A 27,970-nucleotide genomic window follows, 5' to 3' on the forward strand; every position below is an offset into this window, starting at 1 on the left:
GGACAAGAGACCTCTTCCAGAAAATTAGAAACATTGGAGGTATGGCAAAAATGGGTATGATCAAAAACAAAGATGGCACGGACTTAACAGAAGAAGAACAGTTCAAGAAAAGGTGGCAAGAATATACAGAAGACCTGTATAGGAAGGATAACAATATTGGGGATAGCGTTGACGGTGTGCTCAGTGAGCTAGAGCCAGACATCCTGAAGAGTGAGATTGAATGGGCCTTAAGAAGCATTGCTAATAACAAGGCAGCAGGAGACGACGGCATCCCAGCTGAACTGTTCAAAATCTTGCAAGATGATCCTGTCAAGGTAATGCATGCTATATGCCAGCAAATTTGGAAAACACAAGAATGGCCATCAGATTTGAAAAAATCAACTTATATCCCCATACCAAAAAAGGGAAATACTAAAGAATGTTCAAACTATCGAACAGTGGCACTCATTTCACATGCCAGTAAGGTAATGCTCAAGATCCTGCAAGGTAGACTTCAGCAATTCATGGAGCGAGAATTGCCAGAGGTACAAGCTGGGTTTAGAAAAGGCAGAGGAACTAGGGACCAAATTGCCAATATCCGCTGGATCATGGAAAAAGCCAGGGAGTTTCAGAAAAACATCTATTTCTGTTTTATCGACTATTCTAAAGCCTTTGACTGTGTGGACCATAACAAATTGTGGCAAGTTCTTAGTGGTATGGGGATACCAAGTCATCTTGTATGCCTCCTGAAGAATCTGTATAATGACCAAGTAGCAACAGTAAGAACAGGCCATGGAACAACGGACTGGTTTAATATTGGGAAAGGAGTACGGCAGGGCTGTATACTCTCACCCTACCTATTCAACTTGTACACAGAACACATCATGTGACATGCTGGGCTTGAGGAATCCAAGGCTGGAGTTAAAATTGCTGGAAGAAACATTAACAATCTCAGATATGCAGATGATACCACTTTGATGGCTGAAAGCGAAGACAAACTGAGGAGCCTTATGATGAAGGTGAAAGAAGACAGAGCAAAAGCTGGCTTGCAGCTAAACCTCAAAAAACCAAGATTATGGCAACCAGCTTGATTGATAACTGGCAAAAAGAGGGAGAAAATGTAGAAGCAGTGAAAGACTTTGTATTTCTAGGTGCGAAGATTACTGCAGATGCTGACTGCAGTCAGGAAATCAGAAGACGCTTAATCCTTGGGAGAAGAGCAATGACAAATCTCGATAAAATAGTGAAGAGCAGAGACATCACACTGACAACAAAGGTCCGCATAGTTAAAGCAATGGTGTTCCCCATAGTAACATATGGCTGCGAGAGCTGGACCATAAGGAAGGCTGAGAGAAGGAAGATCGATGCTTTTGAACGGTGGTGTTGGAGGAACATTCTGAGAGTGCCTTGGACTGCAAGAAGATCAAACCAGTCCATCCTCCAGGAAATAAAGCCAGACTGCTCACTTGAGGGAATGGTATTAAAGGCAAGATGGATGGATGATATTCTAGAGGTGATGGATTCGTCCCTGGGGGATCTGGGCGTGCTGACAACTGACAGGAAGCTCTGGCGTGGGCTGGTCATGAAGAGTCGGAAGCGACTAAACGAATAAACAACAACAAGCCAGTAGCTTCAAGCATACTTCATATATAAAAGTGATACTTCTCAATTTAGTGGGAAGTCATTAGGTTAGTTGGCAAATAAATATATGTTTTGTATGAGATCATGTCCCAATAAACAAACAGGGTTTTGTTTTTTTTGCAGAGGAGGGTCTTAATCCTAGCACTAATTATGGATATCCTAGTAGTAGCATGACCTAGAGTACTTTTTTGTTAACTTCAGCTACTGAACTAGCTATATTCATTGCTGAAAAATAGAGGTTTAGCTGCCGTCACTTATCTTCTGATGGCAACTTAAATGCATTATTGCAATGTGTTTTATGTGAGTTTGCTTCTACAGTAAAGGTTGATGGACACTTCGGTTGCTTCATAATGCAGCCACTCATTTGTTCTTGGAAATATAATAGCATCTTAACGTCTCAAATAGTACTGAGCATCTCAGAGAATGCCTGTACCTTATACTTTACATTCAAGTGGTGGAATCAGCTAATGAAAAATATCATTAACAGTTACTTTCAGATGCTAGATAATTAATTCGCAGCAGAGATTTTCTGTATTGGCCCCTGAACTATGGCTTCTTTTTCATCATGTAATGAGAATGACATTTTTCCTTTCTCCTTCTCCACAAGTGAAATCTGACTTTTCTACCAGGTTTGTGAAAGTAGAAGTTTTGGCTGATGGAAAAAATGTATAGGTGCAGGAGCAATAATATTAATTGCATGTACCTATTTAAATAAAGGCAATTTAATTGTAACTAAATATAAATTAAGAGCCAGTTTGGTTAAGGCACCAGTCTAGAAACTGGAAGACTGTGAGTTCTTGTTCCACCTGTGCACGAAGCCAGCTGGGTGACCTTGGGCCAGTCACACTCTCTCAGCCCTAGGAGGAAGGCCATGGCAAACCACTTCTTAAAACTTGCCAAGAAAACTGCAAGGACTTGTCCAGGCAGTCGCCAGGAGCCAACACTGACTTGAAGGCAATGAATGAATGAATGAATGAGTAAATGAATAAATAAATAAATGTAAATTAGGTTTTTACTTGGCCACAGCTTCTGTTTTGCCCTGGCCCCATTTACTTTGGGGGATGTAGCATCCAGCACATCACTCAAAAGGCTGAATGTAGCCCTTGATCAAACAGAAGTTGAACATCATTTCAGAAAGAGGAAAGATGAAATAGCTACAATTTTTTTTTTGGTTCACAGGGCTTGGAGCTTGTTCATCTAGCATCACCCTTAATGTGAGTAGGGTATTGAATTATTACTACTATGACTATTACCTTTTCAGACCAACTTTCAGGTCAATGACAATCTTTCAGATGGTTCTGCTTTCATTTCAAATTGAAACAAACTCTGAATATGAGTACTGTATGTATTGATACTTTTATACAGGAAATGGGTTACACAGTATTGAATTCCTGCCATGCGGTTTCATTAAACTCTTCTTCAATCAAGTTACACTGCAGTGCCTTATTCAGCATTTCAGATTCATGTGTTTGTTTGTATTATTGAGAATGAATATTATTAAACTAGATGCTTTGTAATACAGGAATTGCTTTTCAAAAGGTTTTTGGGTACAATTCAAAGTGCTGGTTTTAACGTCCTATGTGTCTTGGATCCCAGGTCCCTTCATGTCATGGTATGTGGGAATGACCTTGAGAGACAAGGGGAAAAGATGCTGCCTAGAGAACTATCAGATACGAGGGGGAGGAGCCCACAGCTGCATAATGGGAAGAAAAAGAAACTTAGAAAGGATCTGCCCTAACTTATCAGGCTGTAAAAAGAGAGGGTGGGAGATTTGTACTTTTGGACTTGCAAGATTCTGTTAATTGAGCCTTACAATAAAGTAGAATTAGCTCATCTGGTCATGTTTCCTGTCTGGTCTAGCTGGGAAGCTGGCACTTCAAGACCACTTCTTCCAAGTAGAATTGACCTGCCCAATATCATCTTCACATGAAAAGCTATCCCCTCATTTTGGGAGATAAAGGAGGGCAGGTCCCCTTCTAGAGGCAAGGATGGCACCAATCTCAAAGGTTTTCCAGAAGCTGGGGAAGACAGTATTGGTGTGGAGTACCTTCAGGGAATAGGGAGGTTGAAGAGTTATTGTTTACATGGGCTTTTATGCTAATTATTGTGTTCTACTGTGTTTTATATTTATCTTGTTAACTCCTGGGAGTCTACTACTATATGTGATTCTAGCAATATACAAAATTGCTAAATAAATAAACAAATAGTACCTAGAAGCCACTTTCCAACATTTCAGGGGAGGGTCTTTTCACATAGAGGTTGATTTAATAAGTGAGGTGACTGGGATTTTCTTTTAATGCTCCACATCAAAGTAGTACTCTTAACTTTGTCCACATGAAGGAGTTGCTGCTGTTCATTTCTATGGAGTGAAGTAAAGTACAGTTCTTAAATATATCATTATAGTGAGAACAATCTGCCTTTAACTCTTGATACTGCCTAGTCTTATTGATTCACAGGGACATGCAAAGTATGGATCACCAAAAGATTTACTATCCACCAAAACCTGCATAATATGCAAGTTATTCTATTTTATGTACAGTTCACCCACCATAACAGAATGAGAATTTTAAGTTACCCACAATGAAAAGTGGTATAATCACTTTCTGTAACCTAGCATTCACCAAAATTACATCTCAAAGCCTCATGTAGGTTGATGATGATGTGTGTTATAGTCTAACATATCTGGAGGACACTAATTGAGGGGAAATTATACTGCACTCATGATCAAGCTCCCAACAGTAGAACTAATATTCCATTGAAGTTGTTAGAGGATTGTGTTCTGCATTACAAATCTATCGAGACTTGAGTTCTATAAGCAATACTGATTCATCTACTCAGAATTAAAATATCGGTAACACTGATTATATAGGGAAAATAAATGCCATCTGTGTATTGCCCTTGAAACAGTGTTCCACTGAACCAGAAAACATTTTGTTGACATCCATTCTGTGATAATAAACTGAGGATTGCAGTATTTTTTTAAGGGTTCAATCATTCTCCAGCCAAAGACATCTTAGAGGTTTCTGATGTTATCATTAATAATTGGAGTTTTGCTTTGTAAAGACACAAACCAATGAGCTTCCTATTTATTTCACTTTCTCTTTCTCATCACTTCTCCTCAAATAGAAGTAGAAGAAAAACATCACTGATAAGCAGACTGAAGTAAAACTAAACATCTGTTTATAAAACAAACCAGAGGGCCACTGACAGCTGCAGTGGAATGGCAAATGTTCCACAGCTGCCAGGCTCCTAAATTAACCATGATATTCATTTACAAACAGCAAATAACTAGGAAATGATGAAGCCCTCTCCACTCTGCCTTTTTACTGCTTGCAATGCAGATGAATGAAGGATTCATTTCAAGAGGGGATCGAAAAAGACAGATCTGTAAAGGCCAGCGCTTGTTCCCATTAAAATCAACTTAAAACTCCTTTTAGTGTGACTGAGCTTATAAATCAGATCTTAGCCCTTGATAATTCAGAGAATTGATCTTACTCTTTTACAATGACTCCCCATGTTGTTTTCCTTCTAAGTATTTCAGAGCCAACCTATACATATAATTCTCCACCCCTAGGGATATTGAGTGATTTGAAAATGTTGAAAATGACAACTCGTGGAAAACAAAGAAGAGCATCAGTTAGGAAATATGTGTATACACGAACTGTGTTTTTACTTTCCTTCTGTAGATATAAATTATATTTATTTAGCACAGCTCCCAAATCCTTCCTATTAAGAACTTGTATGTAGAAGTTGTACAACAATACGCTTGAGTTTTTCAGCACTCTAATTAATTAAAGAGGGGCAACTTATCATGATCATCATAATCATGTTCTCAACATTTCTGGAACAAGTTTCCAACTTTAAAAAAAGAAAAATTGATTAAATTCTGAAATTCATTAAATTGGTGTCTGCTAAACCTTGCAAACAATGCCCTACTTTCTGATTTAAAAGTCATTTAAATCCTCATGTCTCTATAACTTGTTAAAGATATGAACATCACTTGGTCAGTAACATCTTTTTAGTATCAGAAAAGAAATATTGTTCTTTCTTCAGTGTATATTTTCATACCTGCCTAGACAGAGTTAGCTTCTCACTTGCTCTTCTACCCTGCAAAGTTACTCCAAACCTCATGGTAAGCCAAGCCAAGAATAAACTTAGAAACCTAACTTGTTTTCTTAATTAACTTAGCTTATTAGGTTTTAGAAATAAAAAGCTCATCAAATCCCCATGTGAAGCTGTCATGTGAACTTCATGGACAGTTCTTCCATCTCCATTGCAATCATTAACTGTTACCAGTTGGTTGAGAGATGAAAAGGAATCCATAATAATCACCTGGTTAAATTAAATGGATCAAACCAATGCATCTATGAAGCTTTTGCTAGGAAAAATATTTGGTGGGTCGCTACAAGATGTTGTTAATGAGGTACGTACTTCACCAGGTTCATCTCCATTTGGAAACCATTAGGTAAAATAAGAAAAGTCTGATTTTCTCTTCTGAATGACTTCTTGCAACTAGACTGTATTTTAAAAGAAGCAGAATTGCTAACAAAACCACACCTAAACCAAAATGCTTCCAAAACAAGTCCACAATTAATAGCAATAACAGAAGTGGTATAAGCAGTGGAACAACTCCCACTGACCTCTGCTCTCAACCCACCCCACCCACCCAACCACCCCAGCTAATTGTCACCCAGTAGAGTTAGTGGAGGCTCAGGGTCCCCGCTCCCTGTTCTCTCACTAGAGAGAGGGGTGCTTTTTCCTAGTCCTGTATTAGTAGTTAATCTTTTATGATGTGAAGTTGATCCTTGAGATACAGTGAAAAACAAAACAAAGGAACCTATCCATCTCATTAGTCATTCCTCTTGGAGAAATGAGGGTGGTGGTGATGAAAAGATGATATTGTCTTCAGCCCTTATGTGCCACCCCATTCCTACCCTCACCAAGCATGGAGTTTCACAGGGAACCTTCACAAATAGAGCATTTTACATTTGCAAATTTTAGACTTTATGTTTGGAAGACAGTAGAGCCAGATCTTTAGAAATGTGCTGGAAGGGGGAGGTCAGTGTGTCCTTACATAAAGGCAGTCATTGAACCTCAAGCTTTTAAAATATCTTTTCATCACCAGCTGGTACATTTTCCACATCCAAACTCTCAGGGGAGTAACAATTTAATATTGAAGGAAATACCGTTTGGGGAGCTGACAAAGCAAAGCTCTAAAAGATCTTCATGGTATTAACTTCCGAAGCCTGCATATACTTTGTTTTGCAAACACCCAAATTGGCGTTCCAGCTGCACAATTTCCCAAAGGAATGTGACTTTTAAAAATGCATGTAAATGATGTTCTAAATCTGCCAAATCTCTGATTTGGCAGATTTAATGTCCTTTTCAAGTTGTTCAACTGTCACATCCAAAAAGAGACACATGAATAAACCAGAAAAGGAATATTTATGCTGAAAGAAGCAAATTCCATACTTTGCCTTTAAAAAGAATAAAATCTGTCCTTTGCCAGTTCTGCATGTGCACTATTTCTACCAAGACCAGTCTTCCACATTACATTGTGTAAAGTATAATTTGACAGTTTAGAAAAATACATTATTGGAAGCAAATCAACAAACACAATCCAGATCTCTCATATGATGGAAAGCTGAAATTAATCAGGAAATAAATGTGTAATATTTTAATAAATCATGCCCATACCACCATCAGATTAGCTGGCTGAAATTGAAATCTCAAGTACTTTTAATTTAAAATCACCTCATTTTAAAAGCTCATAACTGCTTTCAATAATCATTTAAGAACTCAATTTAAAGTATAAAAATAAACTATAAAAACACAGTGAATGAAATTCAATGGTATTGTTTTGCTGATGGAAGCATTTTCTCCTGAATCAAAGCAGGAGAGGCAAAACCATTCTCTGCAGACTTATGTCTCAAGTGCCTACTGCAGGGTGGTCTCCCAAGCCTCCTAAGCAGATTTTGAAGGAACCTAAAGCTGGAAAAGAAAGTTCCATACTGCAGGTGCAAATTTTGTGCAAGGCTGGATTGTCAGAGAGTAGCAATAGCAGCCAACTTGGCCCACCAACTTCTCATGATAATAGCCACAAAATTAGATGCCCTCATCAAAGTGTGTTCAAGTATGCTAACTCTGAGTTACCTGACCCTACAAAGTGGATTGATGCTTATCAAATACTTATACAGATTAAGGTCATGACTGTGTCCCAGCTACCTACGAGTCAGCCTTTGACCTCAAGAAACCCCATGCTTATCCTATCAGGGTTAGTGTGTGAGTACAGGAGACATCTCTATTTATTCTTCAGAAATGTATGGTTTATTTCTTTCCCATCACTGTACAAGTTTCCTTATCTTTCTAAAAAGGATGTTTATCAAAAGGGTACAGGAAATGGATACTCTGAACAGAAACTAACTCTCTGAAAGGAGTATGTTTTGATGAGCTCTATACTTCATGCAGACAAGGACTCAAAGAGTAATGGATGCAAATAAAATATCTGTGAATATGTGTACAAAATTAGATTTCAGTCCTATCTTATCCTGCATTTTGTTATCAAAGTGGCCAAGCAAATGTATACAGGAAGCCCACAACTAGGAAGTAAATACAATTCTATTTCTCATTTAACTTCATCTGTCACCTCTTCAGTATTCAGAGGCTTAACAGCTTTGATACTGAACTTAGTAATATAGACATCTTATTTTATAAGGTTAGTGATTAGCACCACATTTTGTTAGATAGGTTTGTTAGTTATATTTACATTCTGTCTTTTTTCAGCTCAAGGCCACATACTCAGCACTCCCTCCTCCTACTTACCCCACAACATCAGCCCTGTGTGATAGGTTGGCAGGGGAGAGAGAGTGAGAGAGAGAGAGAGATTGGTCCAAAGTTACTCAGAGAATTTTCATAGCTGAGGACAGACTTGAATCTGGATCTTCCCAGTCATAGTACGATAACTTCACTGCTTTGTAATGCTGTAAATTATTTCTGAAAACAGACTAAAATGGAGAGTTTTGTATATACAGTCACCAGGAGCTGAACATGATGGCATCTAACTAACTACATGTTGTGACAGTATAGAAAACTATGCCCTGTGTGAAGAAGTCTTTCCAGAGTTTAAGATGCAGTAGCTGACTTTTGCCTAGACACAACTATTTTCGTAGCAGGCTTTTTAAATTGCTTTGTTTTTCATAGTGTCATTAGTGCTTTCTTGTTTGCTGCAAGAGATGAGAAAAATAGTATCCAGCATTTACAAGCATTTATGGGGGCGTGAAAAGGCAACAGCAACAGGGGGAAAAGGGCTTACTCTAAACCCTGTAATTTTGTTATGCTCAAAGCTTTACACAATAGTAGGAAAAACATGCATGGTGTTAAATTTGTGTCAAAAGAAAAGTAATAATTGCTATGTACTAGGCTACCCCCACACTGTAACATAATGTTGCCTTATACTGTTAATCTCTAAAAAGCTGCAATGATGGTAGTGTTTAAATTTGATAGGATTCATTCTTTATACCAAAGATATGAGATCCTTTCCAGCTAAGAAATTTTATGTTTAAATGGAATTCCATGTTTCTTGATTTATGCAACCTAGGCTGTCCGAAGGATTAGCGTTGTTGCCAAACCGCTTAAGGACAGGGCCTTCAGATACTGTTGCAAGTGAAGCTTTAGGAAAGCTCAGCAGTTTTGTGGACATGAAGCAACCAACATCTTAGAACTGCAGTTTGGAGATATTTTCTCAGATCAAGCATCTTATACATTTATTCATGCTTACATTTACAGCCCACCTACTCCTGAGAGCTCAGTGAAGCCTACATGTGTTTCTCTCTGAAGTGTATTCCTACAGCAGCCTGTAAAGTAGGTGAGTCCTTGTTCATTCTCTCTATATGGTAACAGCACATACTATTTTCATCCTAGTAATTCACTTTTGTATTCATTCAGCAGCCATTCATTCTTGGCCCTATCGCTTCTGGTTTTACCAGACATTTTTCTAAAGTACCTCTTTCCCACAGTATTCAACTTAACTTTGTATAAGTTCCTACTGACCAACTCAATTCTCACTTCCATATGGTAACACGGTAGAAGCACATACTTATACAGAGTCATTTTCACTTCTTTCAACAAAGAAAGCATACTACCAGCTACCTTTCCACCAGCATTTAAAAACTGTCTATCCATTTTCTCATCTTCAGTAAACATTCTACCAAGGTTCATAAAATCATTATTGCTTTGGTTTTTTACCATGTATGTATAATTTGTGATCATCCATTCTGTTCTCAGTACCAAACACGACTATCTTGGTCCTGATACATTAATTTTCAGATCCATATTCTTCACTGCACCATTCAGTCTATTTAACATTCTCTGCAATTCTCATTCAAGTTATTAGCCAGCAACATGGCATCATCTGCATACAAAGTACATCCCTAACCAACACACCTGTAATATTATCACAAGCCCTCCTTATACATTTATTATAAATGCATAACAACTAAGAGAACTTTGCAAATCCTTGTCTTACTCTCTACTCATTGTGGAACCTTTCTCTAACTATTCCATTTTTCTCATGTATGATTTACTTCCATGATATACCATTCTTATCCCATTCGGCAATCAAGCTTCAAGTCTATACTCGTGCAAAACATTCCATTATTCAAGCCTCTTCAATTTATCATACACTTTCTCTAACCTAACAGACATACAATCAACGTTCTCATATTTAAGTATTTCTCAACAACTTGCTGGAAAGCAAAACTCTGTTTTGTACAAAGGAAGATACCCACTTAAGAACAGGAGACAATCACTATAGCAGAGAAACACTTGTATAGTGGATGCTGCATTGGTAGCCAATATGTTTCTGAATTACCTAAAAAGCCTCACCTGGTTTGGTTTGGTTCCCATTACCTTTGAGACAATCTGTGCCAAGTAAAATTTACCTAGTCTGCTCTACCTTTTAGAGGGGGCTACTTCAAGTTTCCAAGCAATATGAGGTTATGGGGTGGAATCCCAGAGGCAGCCTTTCTCTGTTGTGACCCTGCAACTGTGGAATGACTTGCTCCTAAGGTCAGATTGGCTACTTCTCTGCTGACTTTCAGAAAGGCAGTCAAAACATTTTGGTACTGCTGGACCTTTGGGAATTAGGGGTACTGACTGCCTGTTTACAGTATTATATGTGTTCTTTTGGGGCTTTTCACAAGTAATATGGATTTTTGTGAGGGATTGCCTTTATTGCATTGCTACTGTTGTCAACAGCCTTCAGATAAGGCAATATTTATATTGATTAAAGAAAAAAATAAATATCATAGCAGACCATATACGCACTTGTTCTCTCTCTCTTTCTCTCTTTGTTAGGGTATATGCATTCAGAACAGCCAATTGTGTAGGCTTCTGTAGGAACCTACATGCAAAAAAATGCAGAATTCCTTCACTGCAAATTATCTGGATGTACTCTTTTGTGCAGGGAGGTGTAGCAGAAAGTCCTACATACAGTATGTCCACGTCCCCATCATAAGATAATGGATTATTAGCATGTAATCATATGGGCCACGCACAAACCTTATCACACAGAAGATGTCACGGGTATGTGTTTGTAATATGTGTCTGTGTGAGCTCAAGACCTTGTCAAACTTGGACCAGTTCAGATGCGTATACCAAAGGGGCAGGACTTGGATTGCAACACTGCACCTGCCATCATGCAGATTTTGACCACCCCCATAAATGCCCCTGCAGCCAGGCATTTTCTGAAATGTCAGCTACCTGTAAATGGGAAAGTGGACCACCCTATGCTCCATGGAGCTGCAGCATTTAAAATAAAAGACTAGTTTGTTGCAGTTTCAAATAAAACCTCAGCTGAGTCAGAAGTAAATCAACTCAGTTCTTGAATTTGGTCATTTTTTTGTACAACGATAGAGGTCCCAATCTGGTTTCAAAGCAGTGTAGATTCCATGTGTAAAAACCCCCCAAATTTTCCCAGTGTTTATAGGCATTCAAAGCTCTAAACCTTGAGAATGGTTGTTTCTGAGGATCTCGTAGCATAGCTAACACTTACTAGTCAGGCTAAAGATCAGTACAATATCATAAAGTACAGTATATGCAGCAAACTTTCAACCATACATTTAGATCATAAATTTACTTACTTCAAAATTACACAGCCTGTGCCCAAAGAAGGAGCTGTCCAAAACACCTGAATGCGAGTCCTCCTCCTGGGTGTACTCTCTGTCACGGCCACAGGACAATTACTCATGAACTGTGTTTCTTCTTCATCTATAATCTAAATATATATGAAGAAGCAAGAGTTTATTAGAAGCACCATCACCACCACTTATTTAGAAAGTGAATAAAGGTACTTGGCACTATGCTATATAGTGTTCTATACATTATTGAAGTTAGCTCATAACTTTTCTTAGTATAATCTGCCTCTTTGATTCTGACAAAAGCCTATCAAGATCTATCACAGGAAATTGAGTATCTGAGTTTCTGGACCCTGTGAAGGTAACCTTGATGTAAGCAAGGTGTACTTCTGAGCCTCCTGTGTAGGGTCTAAATTTGGGCTGCTCTACGGTTCTGGAACATGAGTTTTGAGTTTGCTCTCTGACTCACCCAAGAAATAGGTTGAAGAGAACCAGGCTTTTAAAAAACATACTATATAAGCCCATTCCTTCAAACTGCATGACATACTACTGGAAAAGTTCTCAAATCCATAGTTAGTATTTTAGTCTTTGGATTAAATTTCATCACAAAACTCATATATCTATATCTATATCTATCTATCTATATTTATTTATTTATATTTATTTATTTCAAAAGCAAATAACAAAATGGATTTTATTTATTTTCTACCCTGATGTATATTTTCACACATTTCAGAAAGAAATTAAGGAGAAATTAAAAAAAAAACACAATGGAGAAACCAGGAAATGAAGAGAAAACACCTATAAAGAAAGCTGTTTTTTTTTCTTTCTTTCAAAGGAAAGGAAAAAAAAACAGCTTTACAGAAATCTGATCTGTAATGTGCCATTACAAGTTAAATTCCTTTTAGTAATTACAGGAAGAAAATAATACAGTGTGCATCATTTTTCTTACTTGTGCTGTTAACAACTGGCAGCTATGGCTAGATGAGTACAAGCCACAGAGCATAATATCAAAAGGCACCCTATAATTCTGCTGAATTCAAGGTTCTATAATACCCCCAATCAGATATAAATCATATTTTCATCAGTCTATGGCACCACTATCTTTCTTTTACTAGTGTTTGGACCAAGATGTATAAATCCTCCATTTATAGAGCTTGCAACTGGTAAACAAAAAGAGAAGAGAAACAGCATTATCTCATCTCGAACTAAAAAAACAGTACCAGCTTCCATGTCATATGAACACAGAATCTAATAGAAAGCTTGATTTTTCAGTTTCACAGAAGTACAGAGTCGGAGGGCTATTGAGGCCACTAAGACCAACTCCCTGCTCAGCACAGGACTCCAAACTAAAGCATCTCCAACAGATGCCTGTCCAACTTCTTAAATATATGTATCTAGAAAAGGGGAACTTATCGCTCCCTTGGCACCTGCGGGGAGAGTGGTTTTGTTTTTAACTTTGTTTTCATTGCTGTTGTGAGCTGCCCAGAGTCATTCTATGAGATGAGTGGCCATCTAAGTTCTGCAAATAAATAAACTCAGATAAATAATTGGACAACCTACTCTTACTGTTAGGAAGTTTTTCATAACATTCAATCATAACCTGGCTTCCTGGAACTTAACCATCATTCTGACTCCGGTTGTCTGGGATGGCAGCGAACGTGATTTGACTATCAATCTCATACTCCTCCAAATACTTGAATTGTGCTATTAACTCTGCCCCAGCTGTCTTTTCACATGACTAAATGCATAATTTATTCTTACTGAGTATGCCAGTCAAGCTTGAAAGTTCATTTATTTTTTCCTTTGTGTTTTAATATTGTCATTTCACTTTTCCACACAGGTTTCAAGGTGATGAGCATTTAACAAAACATTAAAAACCCTAAAATAACAACCATAAAAGTGGCATAAGACTAATAAACAACAAACCAGGAACAGTATACTAATTTCCAAGGAGAAGGAACATATATCCTAAGAAGGAGCAGTTAAATTCAGCTGAAAGGCTCAGGTGAACAGAATATATCTATATCTATATTGCCTAGCGCTTAAGGAACCAGTAGACATATCATGATTTGGATGCCACCAAGGAGAAGGGCGTCTCTTCTCTAGCCACCTGTCTCAATTCATAAGGTGAGGACCATCTCAGAAAGTTACTTTTAGAGAAGTTCAAGCTGCCTCTTGAGGTAGGCTCACATTTTAAGAAGCAAATGTTTTAGAGCTTTAAAAGACAGTCCAATTGCATTGGTACTTCTTTATTTGAAGTGCTGTCATTGTTTTATGCTCACACCAACTTACTCCTTTCCAGAAGCCGGCATTGTATAAATTGAACATTAATCATTGACACACAATGAATATAAAATATTTAAAACAGATTTAAAATTTATTTAAATGCTGACATTATTTTCTGGTCTCAATTAGCATCGCTAAGCAATGACTACCTATAAAATAGTATGTCTGTGACATACTATTGAGATATTCAGTTAGCCTGACAATATGCCTCAGCTGATGTGGGAGTTGGACAGTACCTGAAAGATACCAAGTTTCTTTGATCATTTTATCCCTGCACAGTTTGTCCAGGAATAGACCCATACATCTTAGCAGGAACACAGAGGGAAAAAAAATCAGTGGTTTGGGGTGTTGATTCATAGGTATATGAATTACGTAAGATTTCCTGGATCCAAAGTACATTATCCTCAGAAAGTGAGCACAGAATGGAAGCCTAAGAGACTGAGTAATCCCTAGTTTTAAACCGCATTTTTTAAAATGAATTCAATAGAGTTGCTTCTACACTCATCCTTTTATTAGGAATTGTCATTCTCTGTTCACTCAGTTGTTTTTACAGGGAAACTATACAATGATCTTGGTAAATTGTTATACTGTTTTCTGTATTCTTCCTCTGTTTCCATATAGAATCTCAGACAATTATTATTGTACGGAAACACAGTTGCAGCAGATAACCCAGCATACAGGCGATATGCTTTTAAAGCAAACAGTTTCTTTAAGTTGAAAGCTTTCTGTTTTGTGGTTAGTCAATTTTACTGTCTCTGTGTTCAAGACAGCTGGAAATTAATGCTGAATTGCACCTTACTTGCTTCCTATTTTGTCAGTGTTGTCACCCATGAGGAAAAGGGCATTAAATTACTCAACTTTCTTTCTCTATAGTAAAGTAGCATTATTTTTCCATATTGGAAAGAAAAGGGGGAAATAAGGAGTAATTGAATACCATTTTTTGCCTGGGGACTGAAGTTAAACAAGGGACAATTAGACAATTCAGCATTAATTTCCCTCCTGCCCCCTGCCACACTGACCAGGAAAGCAATACAGCTGGACAGATCTGCAAAGTGAAAGCTTTTGATTAGCATAGAAGAAAAGATGCTTCCTAAATGAAATTCACTTCGAGGTAGAAAGTACAGATAAACTTTGGCAAAGGGAAGGATAATGCTAGTTAATATAATGCAATCTTGGGTGCTGAATGGTATCTTTGTTATAGTATGCTTTCAACAAGTTGGGGAAAACCATGCCTGATAGTGCAAAAAAGCTCTGATATAAAAGTGACTTAGTTGGTATTCAGCAAATCACTCTCCTGAACTCAGTTTCCGTCCACAAAATGGAGTTATCTACCTTAGAGAGTTGTTGTAAAGAGCACTAAGAACTCATCTGAATATTCTAAAATGCTATAATGCCATTACTGCACTTTGCACTGCTGATAATAGCCCTGTTGCTTGAATCCCAAGCAGTTCTTTAGTTTCTAGGTAAAACAGATAAAATATTTCATTTATTTATAGCCCTCCTTTTATGGCATAGCCCCAACAAAGTGGCTTACTAAATAATAAAACAATAAATCTATTTTTTTTTAAAGGCATAAAAGCAAAGACACAAACTGGACATAACTCATATATTAATAAAGCAGCTGCTGAGATTCCAATAAGTAAAGTACAAGCCTAAAATAGTTTAAAGATTGCTCAATAATTTATACTGGTTACATTAAAAGACCTTAAGGAAGCCAAATAAAATAAGTAGCTTTCTAAAGCTCATTGGAAGACTTCTAATATTAGGACTGTGTACCGCTCAGTAAGAAGGGAGTTTTATATTCTGGGAGTTATTGCAAAAAAATGGCCTGACTTTAATCTTACTTGTGAGCTTATACACATCTTAATATCTTGGCAGAGCCTTATGGTTCAGCCTTCCCTAAGCTGGCATCCTCCAGATTTGTTGGAACTACAATTCCGCAAACTCCTAGTCACCAACGTATAAAGATGCTGGGTGTTGTCATTAACATCTAGAGAGCCATGGGTTCACTAGCTCTGGAGTCTCTTCCATTACTTGAACTTTCTTGAGTTATGTGCCAGATTTTAAAATTGAAGAGACAAGGTTTCACTTAATGGACACTATTTTAAATTATTTGAATATGCTGATTAATGGCCTATATAAAATGGGTTGGTAAATGTCGCCAAACTACATAATTTTCAGAAATTGCTTCTGTTACTTAGCAAAAATAGATTTCATAGAATTGTAGAATTGGAATGAGCCATTTAGGTCTTCAAGGCACATTTTGATTTGAAAACTGTATTTCTGTTAATGCAGCCTAAAACTTCCTGTCTTTCAGCCACACAGTACTTACTTCTATTCAGTTTGTAATCGACTTTTATTCCAACATCTTGTCCATCAGTATTATTACCAGGACATAAGTGTTATCAGGAGGCCTTAAAGAGGCACTGACAGGGTGTGACCATGTGCCACCATTTAGTTGCTGCTTCCTCAATACCTCCTTAATGCAAACACGTATTTTCCTGAGTCTGGGTGGCTTCCATGACAGCTCAGGAAAAAGAACAGCTAACAGGTAGGTACCAGGAGGATCCTAATACATCTTCTCACTTCATATCCAACTATTACACACCATTAAAAAAAGATTCAGACTATTAGCAAGCTCCTTCAGTATCCTAGAATGCAATTTATCTGGTCCTAGGAATAATAAGTATTCCTTGATGAGTTTCCATCAGTCTCAAGCTTCAATCCTTCTTCTCCTTCTCCTTCATTCTACTCTTCCCATTGACTCTTTTACTGAAGAAGAGGGAACCAACACACACGTTCAATAGTGCTACTCTTTCTTTGGTAGCAGTTAGTATTTTGCTGCTTTCATTGAGCAGCTGATATTCTTTTCTCTTTTATTTTAAGTACTTCGTTTAAAAAAGCCATTGTTGCACTATATGATATTCTTCTCTAACCTCAGATAACACTGAGCTTTAAACTTTTCTGATACCATCTCAACAATTCCAGGCTACCTATATCTTTTCCGCCCTGGTGCCCACCCCTCATCCTTTCTTCCTTTCAGATATTTTTGTTCAAACTGGCTTTTTGAATTATCTTCTACTTTTTTCCTCACTAGAATAGTTTGCAATTGTCCTTTCAGTATTTCTTTTTTTTTTTTAGAAAACCATACATTTCTTAGGTTCCTTTTTCCTTTAGCTTCTCCTGCCACAGACTTCTATTTATTATTGCTTGGAGGTTATTAAAAATTGTATTTTTCAATGTCCAAGGAACATAGGATATTGTATTAAATGTATTAAATATGTATTAAATGCACTTAGCTTTTGTTTCCCTAAAGAAGTCCAGCATTACATGGCCAGTTCCCCCAATTGTTTCCATTTCCTTGCCTAAGTTTTTCCTCATGGGTTAGTATCAAGTCAAGGACAGCTGTGGCTTCTTCTACTCTTTGAAGTAAAAAGTAATGGATATCATGGAAAGGCCATGTTTGGCACTTTTTCTCCTATTGTGTTTAATTTAGTTCAACCCAACCCAACTGAACCCAATCCAATCCATTGTATTCTCCTTAAGTGCCACCTGACTCCAAATGTTTCCAGGCAGCTCACAATGCAGCGAAAGGACAAAATACAATACAACTGAAAAGTAAACCAGTGAAAAATCTGGAAATCAGATAAGAAAACAAGATGGCGAATCTGGCCAACAACAAAACTCACCAGGGGTTCCAACCACCCTAGGCAAAGGCCTGGAAAAAGAGCCAGGTTTTTAAAGGCCCGTTGAATACTATTAGGGTGGGAGCCATCATCCGTATCAGGACAATCAAAGTCCTCCAACACTGCTACTTCATGACTCTTTGAAAGATTCTCAATATGCTTTTGGCAAGCATCACATCCTCTCCTTGGCTGGGTAGGCAATAGTAGGCATCAATAACAATATTGCTTTTATTTGTACTTCCACATACGTTAATCCAGATTATCCTTCTAGCATGCCAAATTCATTCACCTAGATTTCTGAGCAGGTGTAGATATTGTTTAACATCCAGTACAACTCTTCTCTATTATTATTGTTATTGTTATCATCTTTTGAACAAATAGTTCAGAACCCTCAAACTCCCAGGCCTCTGGTAGAGGACCTGAGGTTGAGGAAGACACATACCACCTATAGAGGTGAGAAGGGAATTTTTTATGTCAACTCAAGGCAGTGAACATACCTAATATGCCTGCCTCCTATCTATGCTTCCTGTTTTGCTCTGGAAGGTAAGGGAAATTTCTGGAGTAGATACAAAAGGGATCAAATACATTAGATCCTTCAACTCTATAAACTGTATAAACAAGCATGTAAAATAATTCATTGCTCACAATTAATATTAATCAGATTATGCTAACAATTCATTTTAATCAGGGATATGAATAGAAAAGGGAACAGAAAAACAAAGGAAGGAAAGTTTTCAGTGGGGCATATCTATGAGTTTCTGTGTGGATATAAATGATGATTCAAACAACCTTAGGAACAGTAAGCTAGGGGAAAGCTGGCTATTAAAAAGGGGCCTAAAAGAAAAATTTAGCCAGAAACACACTACAGTAGTATTGAACATATACTGTATTGTTGACACTTTTTTTCTTTCACTACAACAGGCTTGTATATAATATTTAGTATCTTATAGATTTATGCTGATTTACTTTATGTAGGCCTGAACTAATCTACAAGCTCCCTGGTAGCTTCCCATAACAGTTACTACCTGTGGTAGTACCTATAAGTGGGGCATGTGCCCAAGGCACATGGGGGGGCACTGGGGGGGCACCAAAATGACAAAATAGTATTTGTATACTGAATGGGGTGGGCGAGGTATTCATGTTTGCCCCGGGTGACACAAGCCCTAGTTGCGGGCCTGAAGTCACATGTTGGATTTCGTTTTCTGTTCTGTTTCATGTTGGTGATCTGAAAGTGAAGGAGCCCCATCAGATGGCTGTGCTTGGTGACTACTGCTCAATATCTACACTGTTGGTAAAACCTCATGTTTCATCAAGATCTACATGTAATGGAATGTGAGAATGCTGCCTAGGGAACAATCAGATAAAAGAGGAAGGAGCCCACAACTGTATAACAGAGAAAGAAACTTCGAAAGGATCCACCCTAACTGATCAGGTAGTAAAAAAGGACAGTGAAAGATTTGTACTTTCAGACTTGCAAGATTCTGTTAATGTAGCCTAACAATAAAGTAGAATTGGCTCATCTGGTTGTGTTTCTTGTCTGGTCTACTTGGGAAGCTGACACTACATGAGGAAAACAACCTTGAATTTTGAGCAGGGCATCATCAGTAGGCTGACAACATCCAACTCTATTGTTGTTTCCCGTCAAGGAACAAATCAATATCCTTAAATATTGCCTACATTCAATAAGAATCCGGATGAGGGAGAACAACCTGAAATTATATCCAGACAAGACAATCAGCTATTCATAAAAAGGACCCTGCACTTGGCTTGATTTTCAACCTGGGCTAAATGGGTTGTATCTGATGGACTGCTCCTGATTCTCAGCAGTCACTGAATTCAGAGTGGGCTGGGTCAAGAAATATTTTCATACAATTACTGTCAGGGCTTAGTCAGACATGTCATCTTCCTTTCAGATGATGAGGAACCAAATCCCAGGGCCAGGACTGAATAGCCAGATGAAGGCTCAATGACTTCCAAGCCTGATAAAGGAGGACTCTGACCTGGGGCTGGAGTTAAGGTTCTCCCAGCCCCAACAAATTCAACAGCAATGAGTGATGAGCCAAAAGTTACTGAGGTGAATGAGTGGCTATTAGCAGGGGAAGCTCTGGATGAGATCCAAAATTTTACAGGATTGGATCCTAGCATCAGCTTAGCATCATCTTCTGGGGAGTGCAGAAGATTTTGTTATTTAAGACCATAAATAACTTCCGACTTGCTTTGGAAGGCAGATTATTTGCTAGAGCAACTGTGGTGATAGTTTTACCCTGGAGCTGTGTGTTTTGTGCCTGTCTATGTACATTCTTTGCTCTCTGGACCAGACCCTGACAACTATGACCTTTTGTCTCACCCCTTGAACCTTGATGCTGGATGCAGTTAACTTGCTAAAACCTTGACTACTGCTACTGTTAAACCCCATACAACTCTAATGAAAAGCTAGAAACTGATTTATAGCTTTACGACCAGGCACAACAGTAAGTGGACTGATTTATGACTATGCTGTTGATTCTTTACTGGAGTCCTGAACTAGCTGTAACTCTTCCTAATCCAGTTGGTTATCTACAATGTACCCTACACAAGGCTATCCTTGAACAGTATCTGGATGTTGCAATTGGTGCAAAATGTGACACTTAGGCTGTTAAGCAATGCGAGGTGTAAGGATTGTATGATACCTCTACTGAAAAATCTGTATTGAACAGCTATCATTTATGGACATGATTTAAAGTATTTGTACTCTGGGCACAACTTGAAGTGTTGATGTTAACCTTTAAAGCCATTAGTGGCTTAAGATCTGACTATCTAAGAAGTGTAGCCTTAAGATCTGCAGGATAGGCCCTTTTAAAGAATGCCTTGCTGTCTGAGTCTGTCTTTCTGGCACGAAGGCAAGAGATGGGTCACCCCCAAGCTACTGAACACCTTCCCTTGGGAATTACTCTTAGCTTATATTCTTTTACTATCCTCCACTTGCGATATATGTGGAAAACCAGTCCTTTGCTTTTCCAGATAGGATAGTAGTTCCTAGATTTGGGTCATAAGACAAATGCTTTTACTACCTATTTTATTATTAATGTTAGTGTTTTAATTTTTTATATTCTGGGGTTTAAAATGTTCTTAGTGCCATATTAATGATATACTCTCCCCACAGTGTCACAGGTTCATCCTCCATGTCATTTTGATGCCAAAGATTTTTGGCCTTTTCAAATGTTCTCTGAATCTAATTGTAAGTATGCTGATAGGATTTTTTTTTAATCATGATTTTCCTCCTCAAGTTTAATTAATTTTGATTGTTTTACTATTTTAATTGGTTTTATAGTGAGCTGCCCTGAAACCATTACTACCTTAAGGATGGGAAAAATAGATAGTTAAAAGTAAAGTAAAATTAAACTAACAATGATCCTTGATTTGATAATGCAACAGTGCATATTATGCAAAGCAAAGATGAGAAAGAGCTGGATAGACTTCAATGTCTTTCTTGGAAGCTAGCTCACTCGGTTGAGCATATGTTAGAATCTTTGCAGACTTTTCTTTTCTTTTTTTTACTTATCTTCCAACCATGGGCAAAAGTTCTTGCAGTGTCTCCAGTTCTCATCAGTCCTTCTCTCAAACTGAAAAATAGTATGTTGGGTTGCATCTGCCTTTATCAAAGTATTATACTGTGGGACTGAGAAAGATTTACTTTATCATCAGATTTCTGTTAAAATGGTTCCTCATTTACCAAGATCATTTGTTTTGTTCATCTTGGGTATGGAGAATGTACTCTCCAAGAACAACAACAGCAACAACAATGTAAAAACCGTTGAATTGGTTATTCAAATGGGGCAGGGAAGGTTGTACTTAGCTAAGGTATATGGTATGAAAATGAGTCTCAGCTTCTTCTTGAACACTTCAGAATATTTGGGTCAGAATAATGCACGTTGCCACCAGAAAAATCTCCCTGCCACTGTCTTGTTGTCTCCAAAGGGTCCTCTGCAAGGAACAGTGACAGAGTTCTCTTATACCACTATCCTCCACTCCTGGCACACTTAATTGGCATCAGACTTTATAGACAGTATATCTCCCTATATATGTTGAGATGAACTTGAAGAAATACGTTTTCTGTCCTGCCATCCTCAAGAAGATACGTACAAAGAAGGCTGTGTTGCATTTGCCCTAGTTATGCCAGTAGTGAAGTATTCAGAAGCAAAATATGGTGTAAAAGCCAGCATCTTCTCTCTCTGATCCTCTCTGAATTAACTTGGTATTTATCAACTCATCTATTAGTGTGGATACAATTTGTTGGCTCTAATAAGTGCTTCCCCAGTCTTGCCTGGGTGTTTTTCTGCCTGTAAATGTTGTGCCCTGTGCCCATGGTGAACTGGAAATTACCCGTTTCATTACTATAATCATAACTGCATTTCCTTTTGGCTCACTGGACTTCTATCGCCACATAGCCATATTCATTTATTTTATTTATATGGCTGCCAACTGAAACATTCCAACTCTGGGCATTATACAATAAGTCCAAAACAAACCAAGACAAACAATTTTAATCAAAATCCAACCAGGCAGTAATAGGCTACCAGGAACCCACATTCATACCCCCCTCCAGATAAAGATTCCAAATATTCCAACCCCAACACTCAAGAAAAAGTCAGTTTTTTACTTCCTTTCTGAAGGCCACAGGGTAAGGCCAATGGTATCTCAGGAGTGGGAGGAGCTCATTTCAGAGGGAAAGTACCACAATGGAACAGGCATGTCTCCTATTGGAGAGTGTGAGATGGGCAGATACCATTGGGAAGAGGCAGTTCCACAAACAACCCACTTTTGTGCCATATAGGGCTTTATAGGTGATAGCCAGCACCTTGATTGGTACTCAGAAGACAATAGAAAGCCAATGCAGCTCATGAAGTAGTGGTGTCACATGGGTACACTAAGGTACACTCCTACATTCTGGACCAAGTATAACTTCTGGGTGGTCTTCAAGGGCAGTTCTACATAAAGCATGTTGCAGTAGTTGAACTAGGAGGTGACAAGAGTGTGCGAGACTAATTCAGGAATGGGTGCAACTGGTGCACAAAACATAGTTATGCAAAGGACTGCCTGGCCACAGCTTCCACCTGCTCTTTGAGCAGGAGCTGTAAGGCCAGGAGGACTCCCAATTGCACACTGGTTCCTTATACCATTCACTTACTATACAGCCAAATTAGGGTTATGCATGTGAAATATTGCTGATCTCAGAATGATAGACATCCAGCACAAGCTACAATGATGCCATGTGCTTCATGCATATTATGTAATTTGTGTTAGTTGCATCAGTTGTGTCAAAACATGACTAAAACATATTTTATGATGCACATAATTTGCACAGTGATGTCATAACACCCATAATGTTATTTGTCTCCCTTGCCTTCCTGGACTCCTGTGCCCAGAACCAATGAATTTGCATGACACCATGTTAGTGCCAGATTTTAAAGGGATCTACAATGTATTTATTCTAATGATTCCTAATCTCTATTCACACTAAATCCATTTCTATAATCCTAGTTGCGTTTTGTCATGCAAATGTATTTGTTCAAAATAACTCCTCCATTTAAATCATGAAGAGATACACAATTTGTGGAGACAGATTTCTAGCAAATATAACACAAATAAAGACTTCTGTTAATAAGTTGTGAAATATTACAGAGTCAAAGCAAACAGCAAACACTAACATCCTCTAGAAATAGAGCAACAATCTGCCCAGGTATGTGGCTGTGATGAAATAAATCAGAATGAGTGCTATTGCTTTAAATATACATGATTGATATTCGTTCCTGAGGTAACGTAATACTGTGGCTGGCTTTATAAATCACCTAAGAACTGAAGTGACATATTGTAGAAGATAAGATCTATTTAGCCAAAGAGGTGCTGAATTACCTCACCATCCCAGAGCCATAACTCTTGGTTTAGTCCTTAGGCAAAACTAATCCAACCCCTTGGATTTCTTTTCTTTTGTAGCTTTATGAGTTTTAATGTGAGGTAGGCCATTAAGTCAGATTCTGACTTGGGATGACTGCATGGATGGGTTTTCATGCCATCAGTGGGTGCCCCTTGAGAAATGGAAGGAAACTCAAGGGTAAGGAGTAGTAAATCAGTTGACAATTTTGGTAAAGAAAAGGAAAAAGAAGCATCAGGAGAAGCAAATACCAGAATAAGGAATGACAATAATAACTACGATATACAGACACTTATGCAATGAACACTTCATGCCCTGTTACATGCAAACTACGACTCTCTCTCTCTCAAAAAAAATCAAACTTGGTGTCAGGTCATTATAACTATCAGCTAAATTTACATTTTCTGGGTGAAGTAATGAAAATGTAGATATTCAATTCACCAAGCCAGATTGTAAAAACAATACAAATTATTATTGTATACACAACAACGTGAAATCACAGCTGCCGGTTCTTCCTTCATTCGCATTGAGTTCTTCCTAAGAACCTAGGATGTTGCAATGTATTGGCATAGTATATGTGCAGATCCAAGCAGTGCGGCCTTTTGTAATTGACGGACATTTTGTCAATGCACAGATTTTCTAAGTGCCATCCAAATTTTTTTGGTATAGCACCCAGTGTGTCAATAACCGCTGGGACCACCACTGCCAGGTTATGCCATAACCTTTCAACTTTGTTTTTGAGATCTTGATAATGGTGCGGTTTTCAAACATAGTGTATTTTTATCTTTTCTGTAGTTGTTGTCCTTCCAGTAATCCTACGGGGCTAAGCCCTGGTTGCCCAGCCATAGCTCCTGATTCTTGTTGCCCACTTGTCGACAGAACTTTAACAGCTGACACAGTCCTTGTTGATCCAGGTGATTGCTGATCTGGTACAGGATTCATTTTCTATTTACTCCCCATAAGTGAATGGGTTGATGGATGCACTTGGTCTGGCTCTTCTGCTGAGACCTGTCTGGCATGGGTGACCCTTCCGGTAGAATACACTACCACCAGCATCGTTCTCAACCTCATCAGAGCATCACAAGCCCCTCACGCACAACAATGGGGTATCCATGGAGGGGAAAATTATTATTATTATTATTATTATTATTTTATTTGCATGCCATCCAACTCACCATAATCAAAACAAATACATTACAATAAAAGCAATAAAAGGGGAAAAGGGAAAAGACAGCAAGGATAAATCTTAAAGTAGTGATGAACTGAGTCAGAAATATGTTAAGCTATAAAAGACATGACTGTAGAAAATATTATCAGACCGTAGCCTGATTATGATTCTGGCTAAATGGCTGTCACTGGAAAATCCTCAACCATAGGACAACCTTGAGAGGCATATTGCCTTGAATACTAAATGAAATAAGACAGCCATCAGGCCCAGCAGCTACTGGTGGCCTGATCCTCCATTAATGAGTTTGCTCCCAAGTTGGTCACCACTGCTACTTACTGCTGTTGTAAAACCCATAATTTAAGTATGCATAATATCCTTTAAGCTAACCTGTTCATTTCAGTGAACAACCGCTTAGTTTTGGAATTACTAGAAAATGAGAAAAATGTGACTTTCCCTATTTCATATATAATTTGATACACCCCTACCATGCCCCCTCCCCCACCCCAGTATTCACCCTTTCTTTATAAACTAAATCGGGGGGAAAAACCATTGTTGTAATCTTTTATTTCAGAAGAGCTGCTCTGGTTAACTTTTTCAGCACTCTCTCCAACTCAGAGATCCTTTTTTGAGACATGGTAAACAGAACTATACATGGTACTCCAAGTGCAAGGTCACCATAAAGACATTATGAGATAGGAAGAATACTAACACTTTTGAAGTTTGCTGTTGGAGAAGACTCCTGAGAATACCATGGAGAGCCAAGAAAACAAACAAATGGATCATCAAATAAACCAGCCCACAGTTCTCACTCAAGGCACAAATGACCAGGCTCAAATTATCCTACTTGGACACTTTATGGGTAGACCTAGCTCTCTGGAGAAGGCCCTAATGCTGGGACTGTACCACTGAAAGACCTGAAAGACCAGGTTAGGGACAGATCATCATGGAGAAAATCTATCTATGTGGTCTCTAGGAGTCAACAGTGACTTGATGGCAATCAATCAATCAATCCTAAAATAAAAGTTGCTTTTATTTTTTAGGGTGACCATTTCTTGAATTGACATTTCATAAAACTATTAGCATGACTCTAGGATTCCTTTCCTGAACAGTCATTGTTAGCTCGGATCTTGTCAGAGCAAATAAGGTCTCTCTTCCAATGTGTACCATTTTGCTTTGCCATTTTAATGCCCATTCCCAGACTTTGGAGAAATTCTGAAATTCCTAGGACATAGAGTCTACCAGACCCATCCACATATTTGCTGATACTTTCAAATAATTATAAAAGACTGGCAAAATAAGACATGCCTTTGCAGAAACCAGGTTGACCCTAATTCAACAAGATATAATGCTTGCCACTAACATGGGTAACTAATTTGGATCTTCCCTTAATTTCTAGGTCAAATGTTGGGATCACCCTGCCCACTTTCATGTCTTCTGGTACAGAGGCTTGAGCTTAAAGATATGTTTGCTTGAAGATCAACAATTTTATATGTGAAATCTTTAAGAATGTGCAGATCCACTTTGAATTTAGTGATTTTCTCTGCTTCCAGCTTGTCAACAGAATCTAAAATTTCTTCTCTTGTCCCTACTGTTTGCTTCAGTTTTTGGCACAAGTATATTCTCTACCTTTGAAACTGTTGTTCTATTGGACTTTATTACCTAGAAAGCAAGGTATGTGAGTGGAAGAAAATACTGAAAAAGTGGGTTTTGAAGTTTTTGTTACAACATGAGAAATATTAAAGCCAAACAGTATTTTAATTCAGAAAATCCTTATATTTCATGAAGAAAATGATATGGAGACAAATGGCAGCCCTCTATGTGTTTTGCATTATTTAACAGCACTCTGGCATCATTTCAACACTTATTAAATCACAGCATTTGTAGCCTGCTTTTCTAATCAAAAAGGATTCCGTATTACTTTACAAATATCAGGCATAAAACAATTCCAGCCTTGGCATTTGATCTATGGCTTGACTTTGACACAGAACACCAGAAAAACACAGTTGAGGAAGGACAAAGAAGCAAGCAAGCTCAGCCACCAGACAGTTCCCACAACAGTTAACATTCTTTTTATTCTCTGCATTATTTGTGCAATGGATAAGACTTTCTTTGGAAAAGAACACTAAAATAACACATTCCATATCTAAATAAATAACAAAATGTACAAACATCATTTCTAAGGTTGTTTATACCATTCAGCTCCAGATGACTATGAATCATATTTATAAAGGAAGAATATGCACACTAACATACTGTACTTGGGAAATTATATTTTCTCCTGTATTTTCTAATGGGAATAGCATCACACAAATAGATAATAGAAACATGGGGGGTCAGGTGTGTTCCTGAACGTTATCAAGGCCAGAAAAAGCCAAGCCAATGTTGTTAGCTGTTGACAAGCACATGTATGAAAATGATACCATCTCTGATTATTTTGTTCAAAATTAATTGCTGCAGTCATTTAAGTCAGCTATGATTGTTAACTACTTTCAATAGATTCATGCCTTTGGAATTTCTCTGCTCCTTCAACTAGTAAGGATTACTTGAAATTCATAGTCACTGACAAATCCTGTTCTAGTGAATGAAAACTGATGTTAATTTTCACACTGCATGAAAGAAATTCTCTGATCCACTGAATGTATTATGAAGAAAGGTAGAGAAAAAACTTCTCTACAAAAAGAATGTCTAATTCTACAAAATTCTATTCTACCTGTCACCTGTGTTGAAACATTACTTTAGCTAAAAAGCACCAAACATTTCAGATTTCTGACCAGGGATGACATTTTAAATCCATGATAATTTTGTTATTTTTCTTTACCTTTTCCAGTTCTTTCATATGTTTTTTATGATTGGTCCAAATGGAGTTATACTTCAAGCAGGGCTACTGAAATCAGTGGATCTTCCATTAGCACAAATAACCATTGAACTGAATGCATTAGATTAATCTTGTCATTTGATCTTGTCATTTGATAACACTTGCTGCTTTTATTTCAAGTCCCACTCTAGCAATTTGTGAAGTGAAATTTCCTGTTTCCTGCAGAAAAAAAGTACACTGTTTTTTAAAATTATTTATTTATTTTTTGTTACTACAAAATGAAATTCTCTGTCCTTCTTCTCAATGTCCTTGTAGAACAGTCTTGGTTCTGGAATACAGCCCTGACAC

The 27,970-nt window shown here is 37.9% G+C and overlaps 1 protein-coding gene across 1 annotated transcript in view; it reads right to left on the minus strand.

Moving 5' to 3' along the window:
• Positions 1-27,970, minus strand: part of SPON1 (spondin 1) — a 343,853-nt gene that overhangs the window by 261,135 nt on the left and 54,748 nt on the right. The window contains exon 3 of the mRNA XM_063289510.1: positions 11,760-11,893. Coding sequence (XP_063145580.1) covers positions 11,760-11,893 — 134 coding nt within the window. The remainder of the gene's footprint in view (positions 1-11,759; positions 11,894-27,970) is intronic.

The sequence above is a fragment of the Candoia aspera genome, chromosome 1 (genome assembly GCF_035149785.1).
Source record: "Candoia aspera isolate rCanAsp1 chromosome 1, rCanAsp1.hap2, whole genome shotgun sequence".
NCBI lineage: Eukaryota > Metazoa > Chordata > Lepidosauria > Squamata > Boidae > Candoia > Candoia aspera.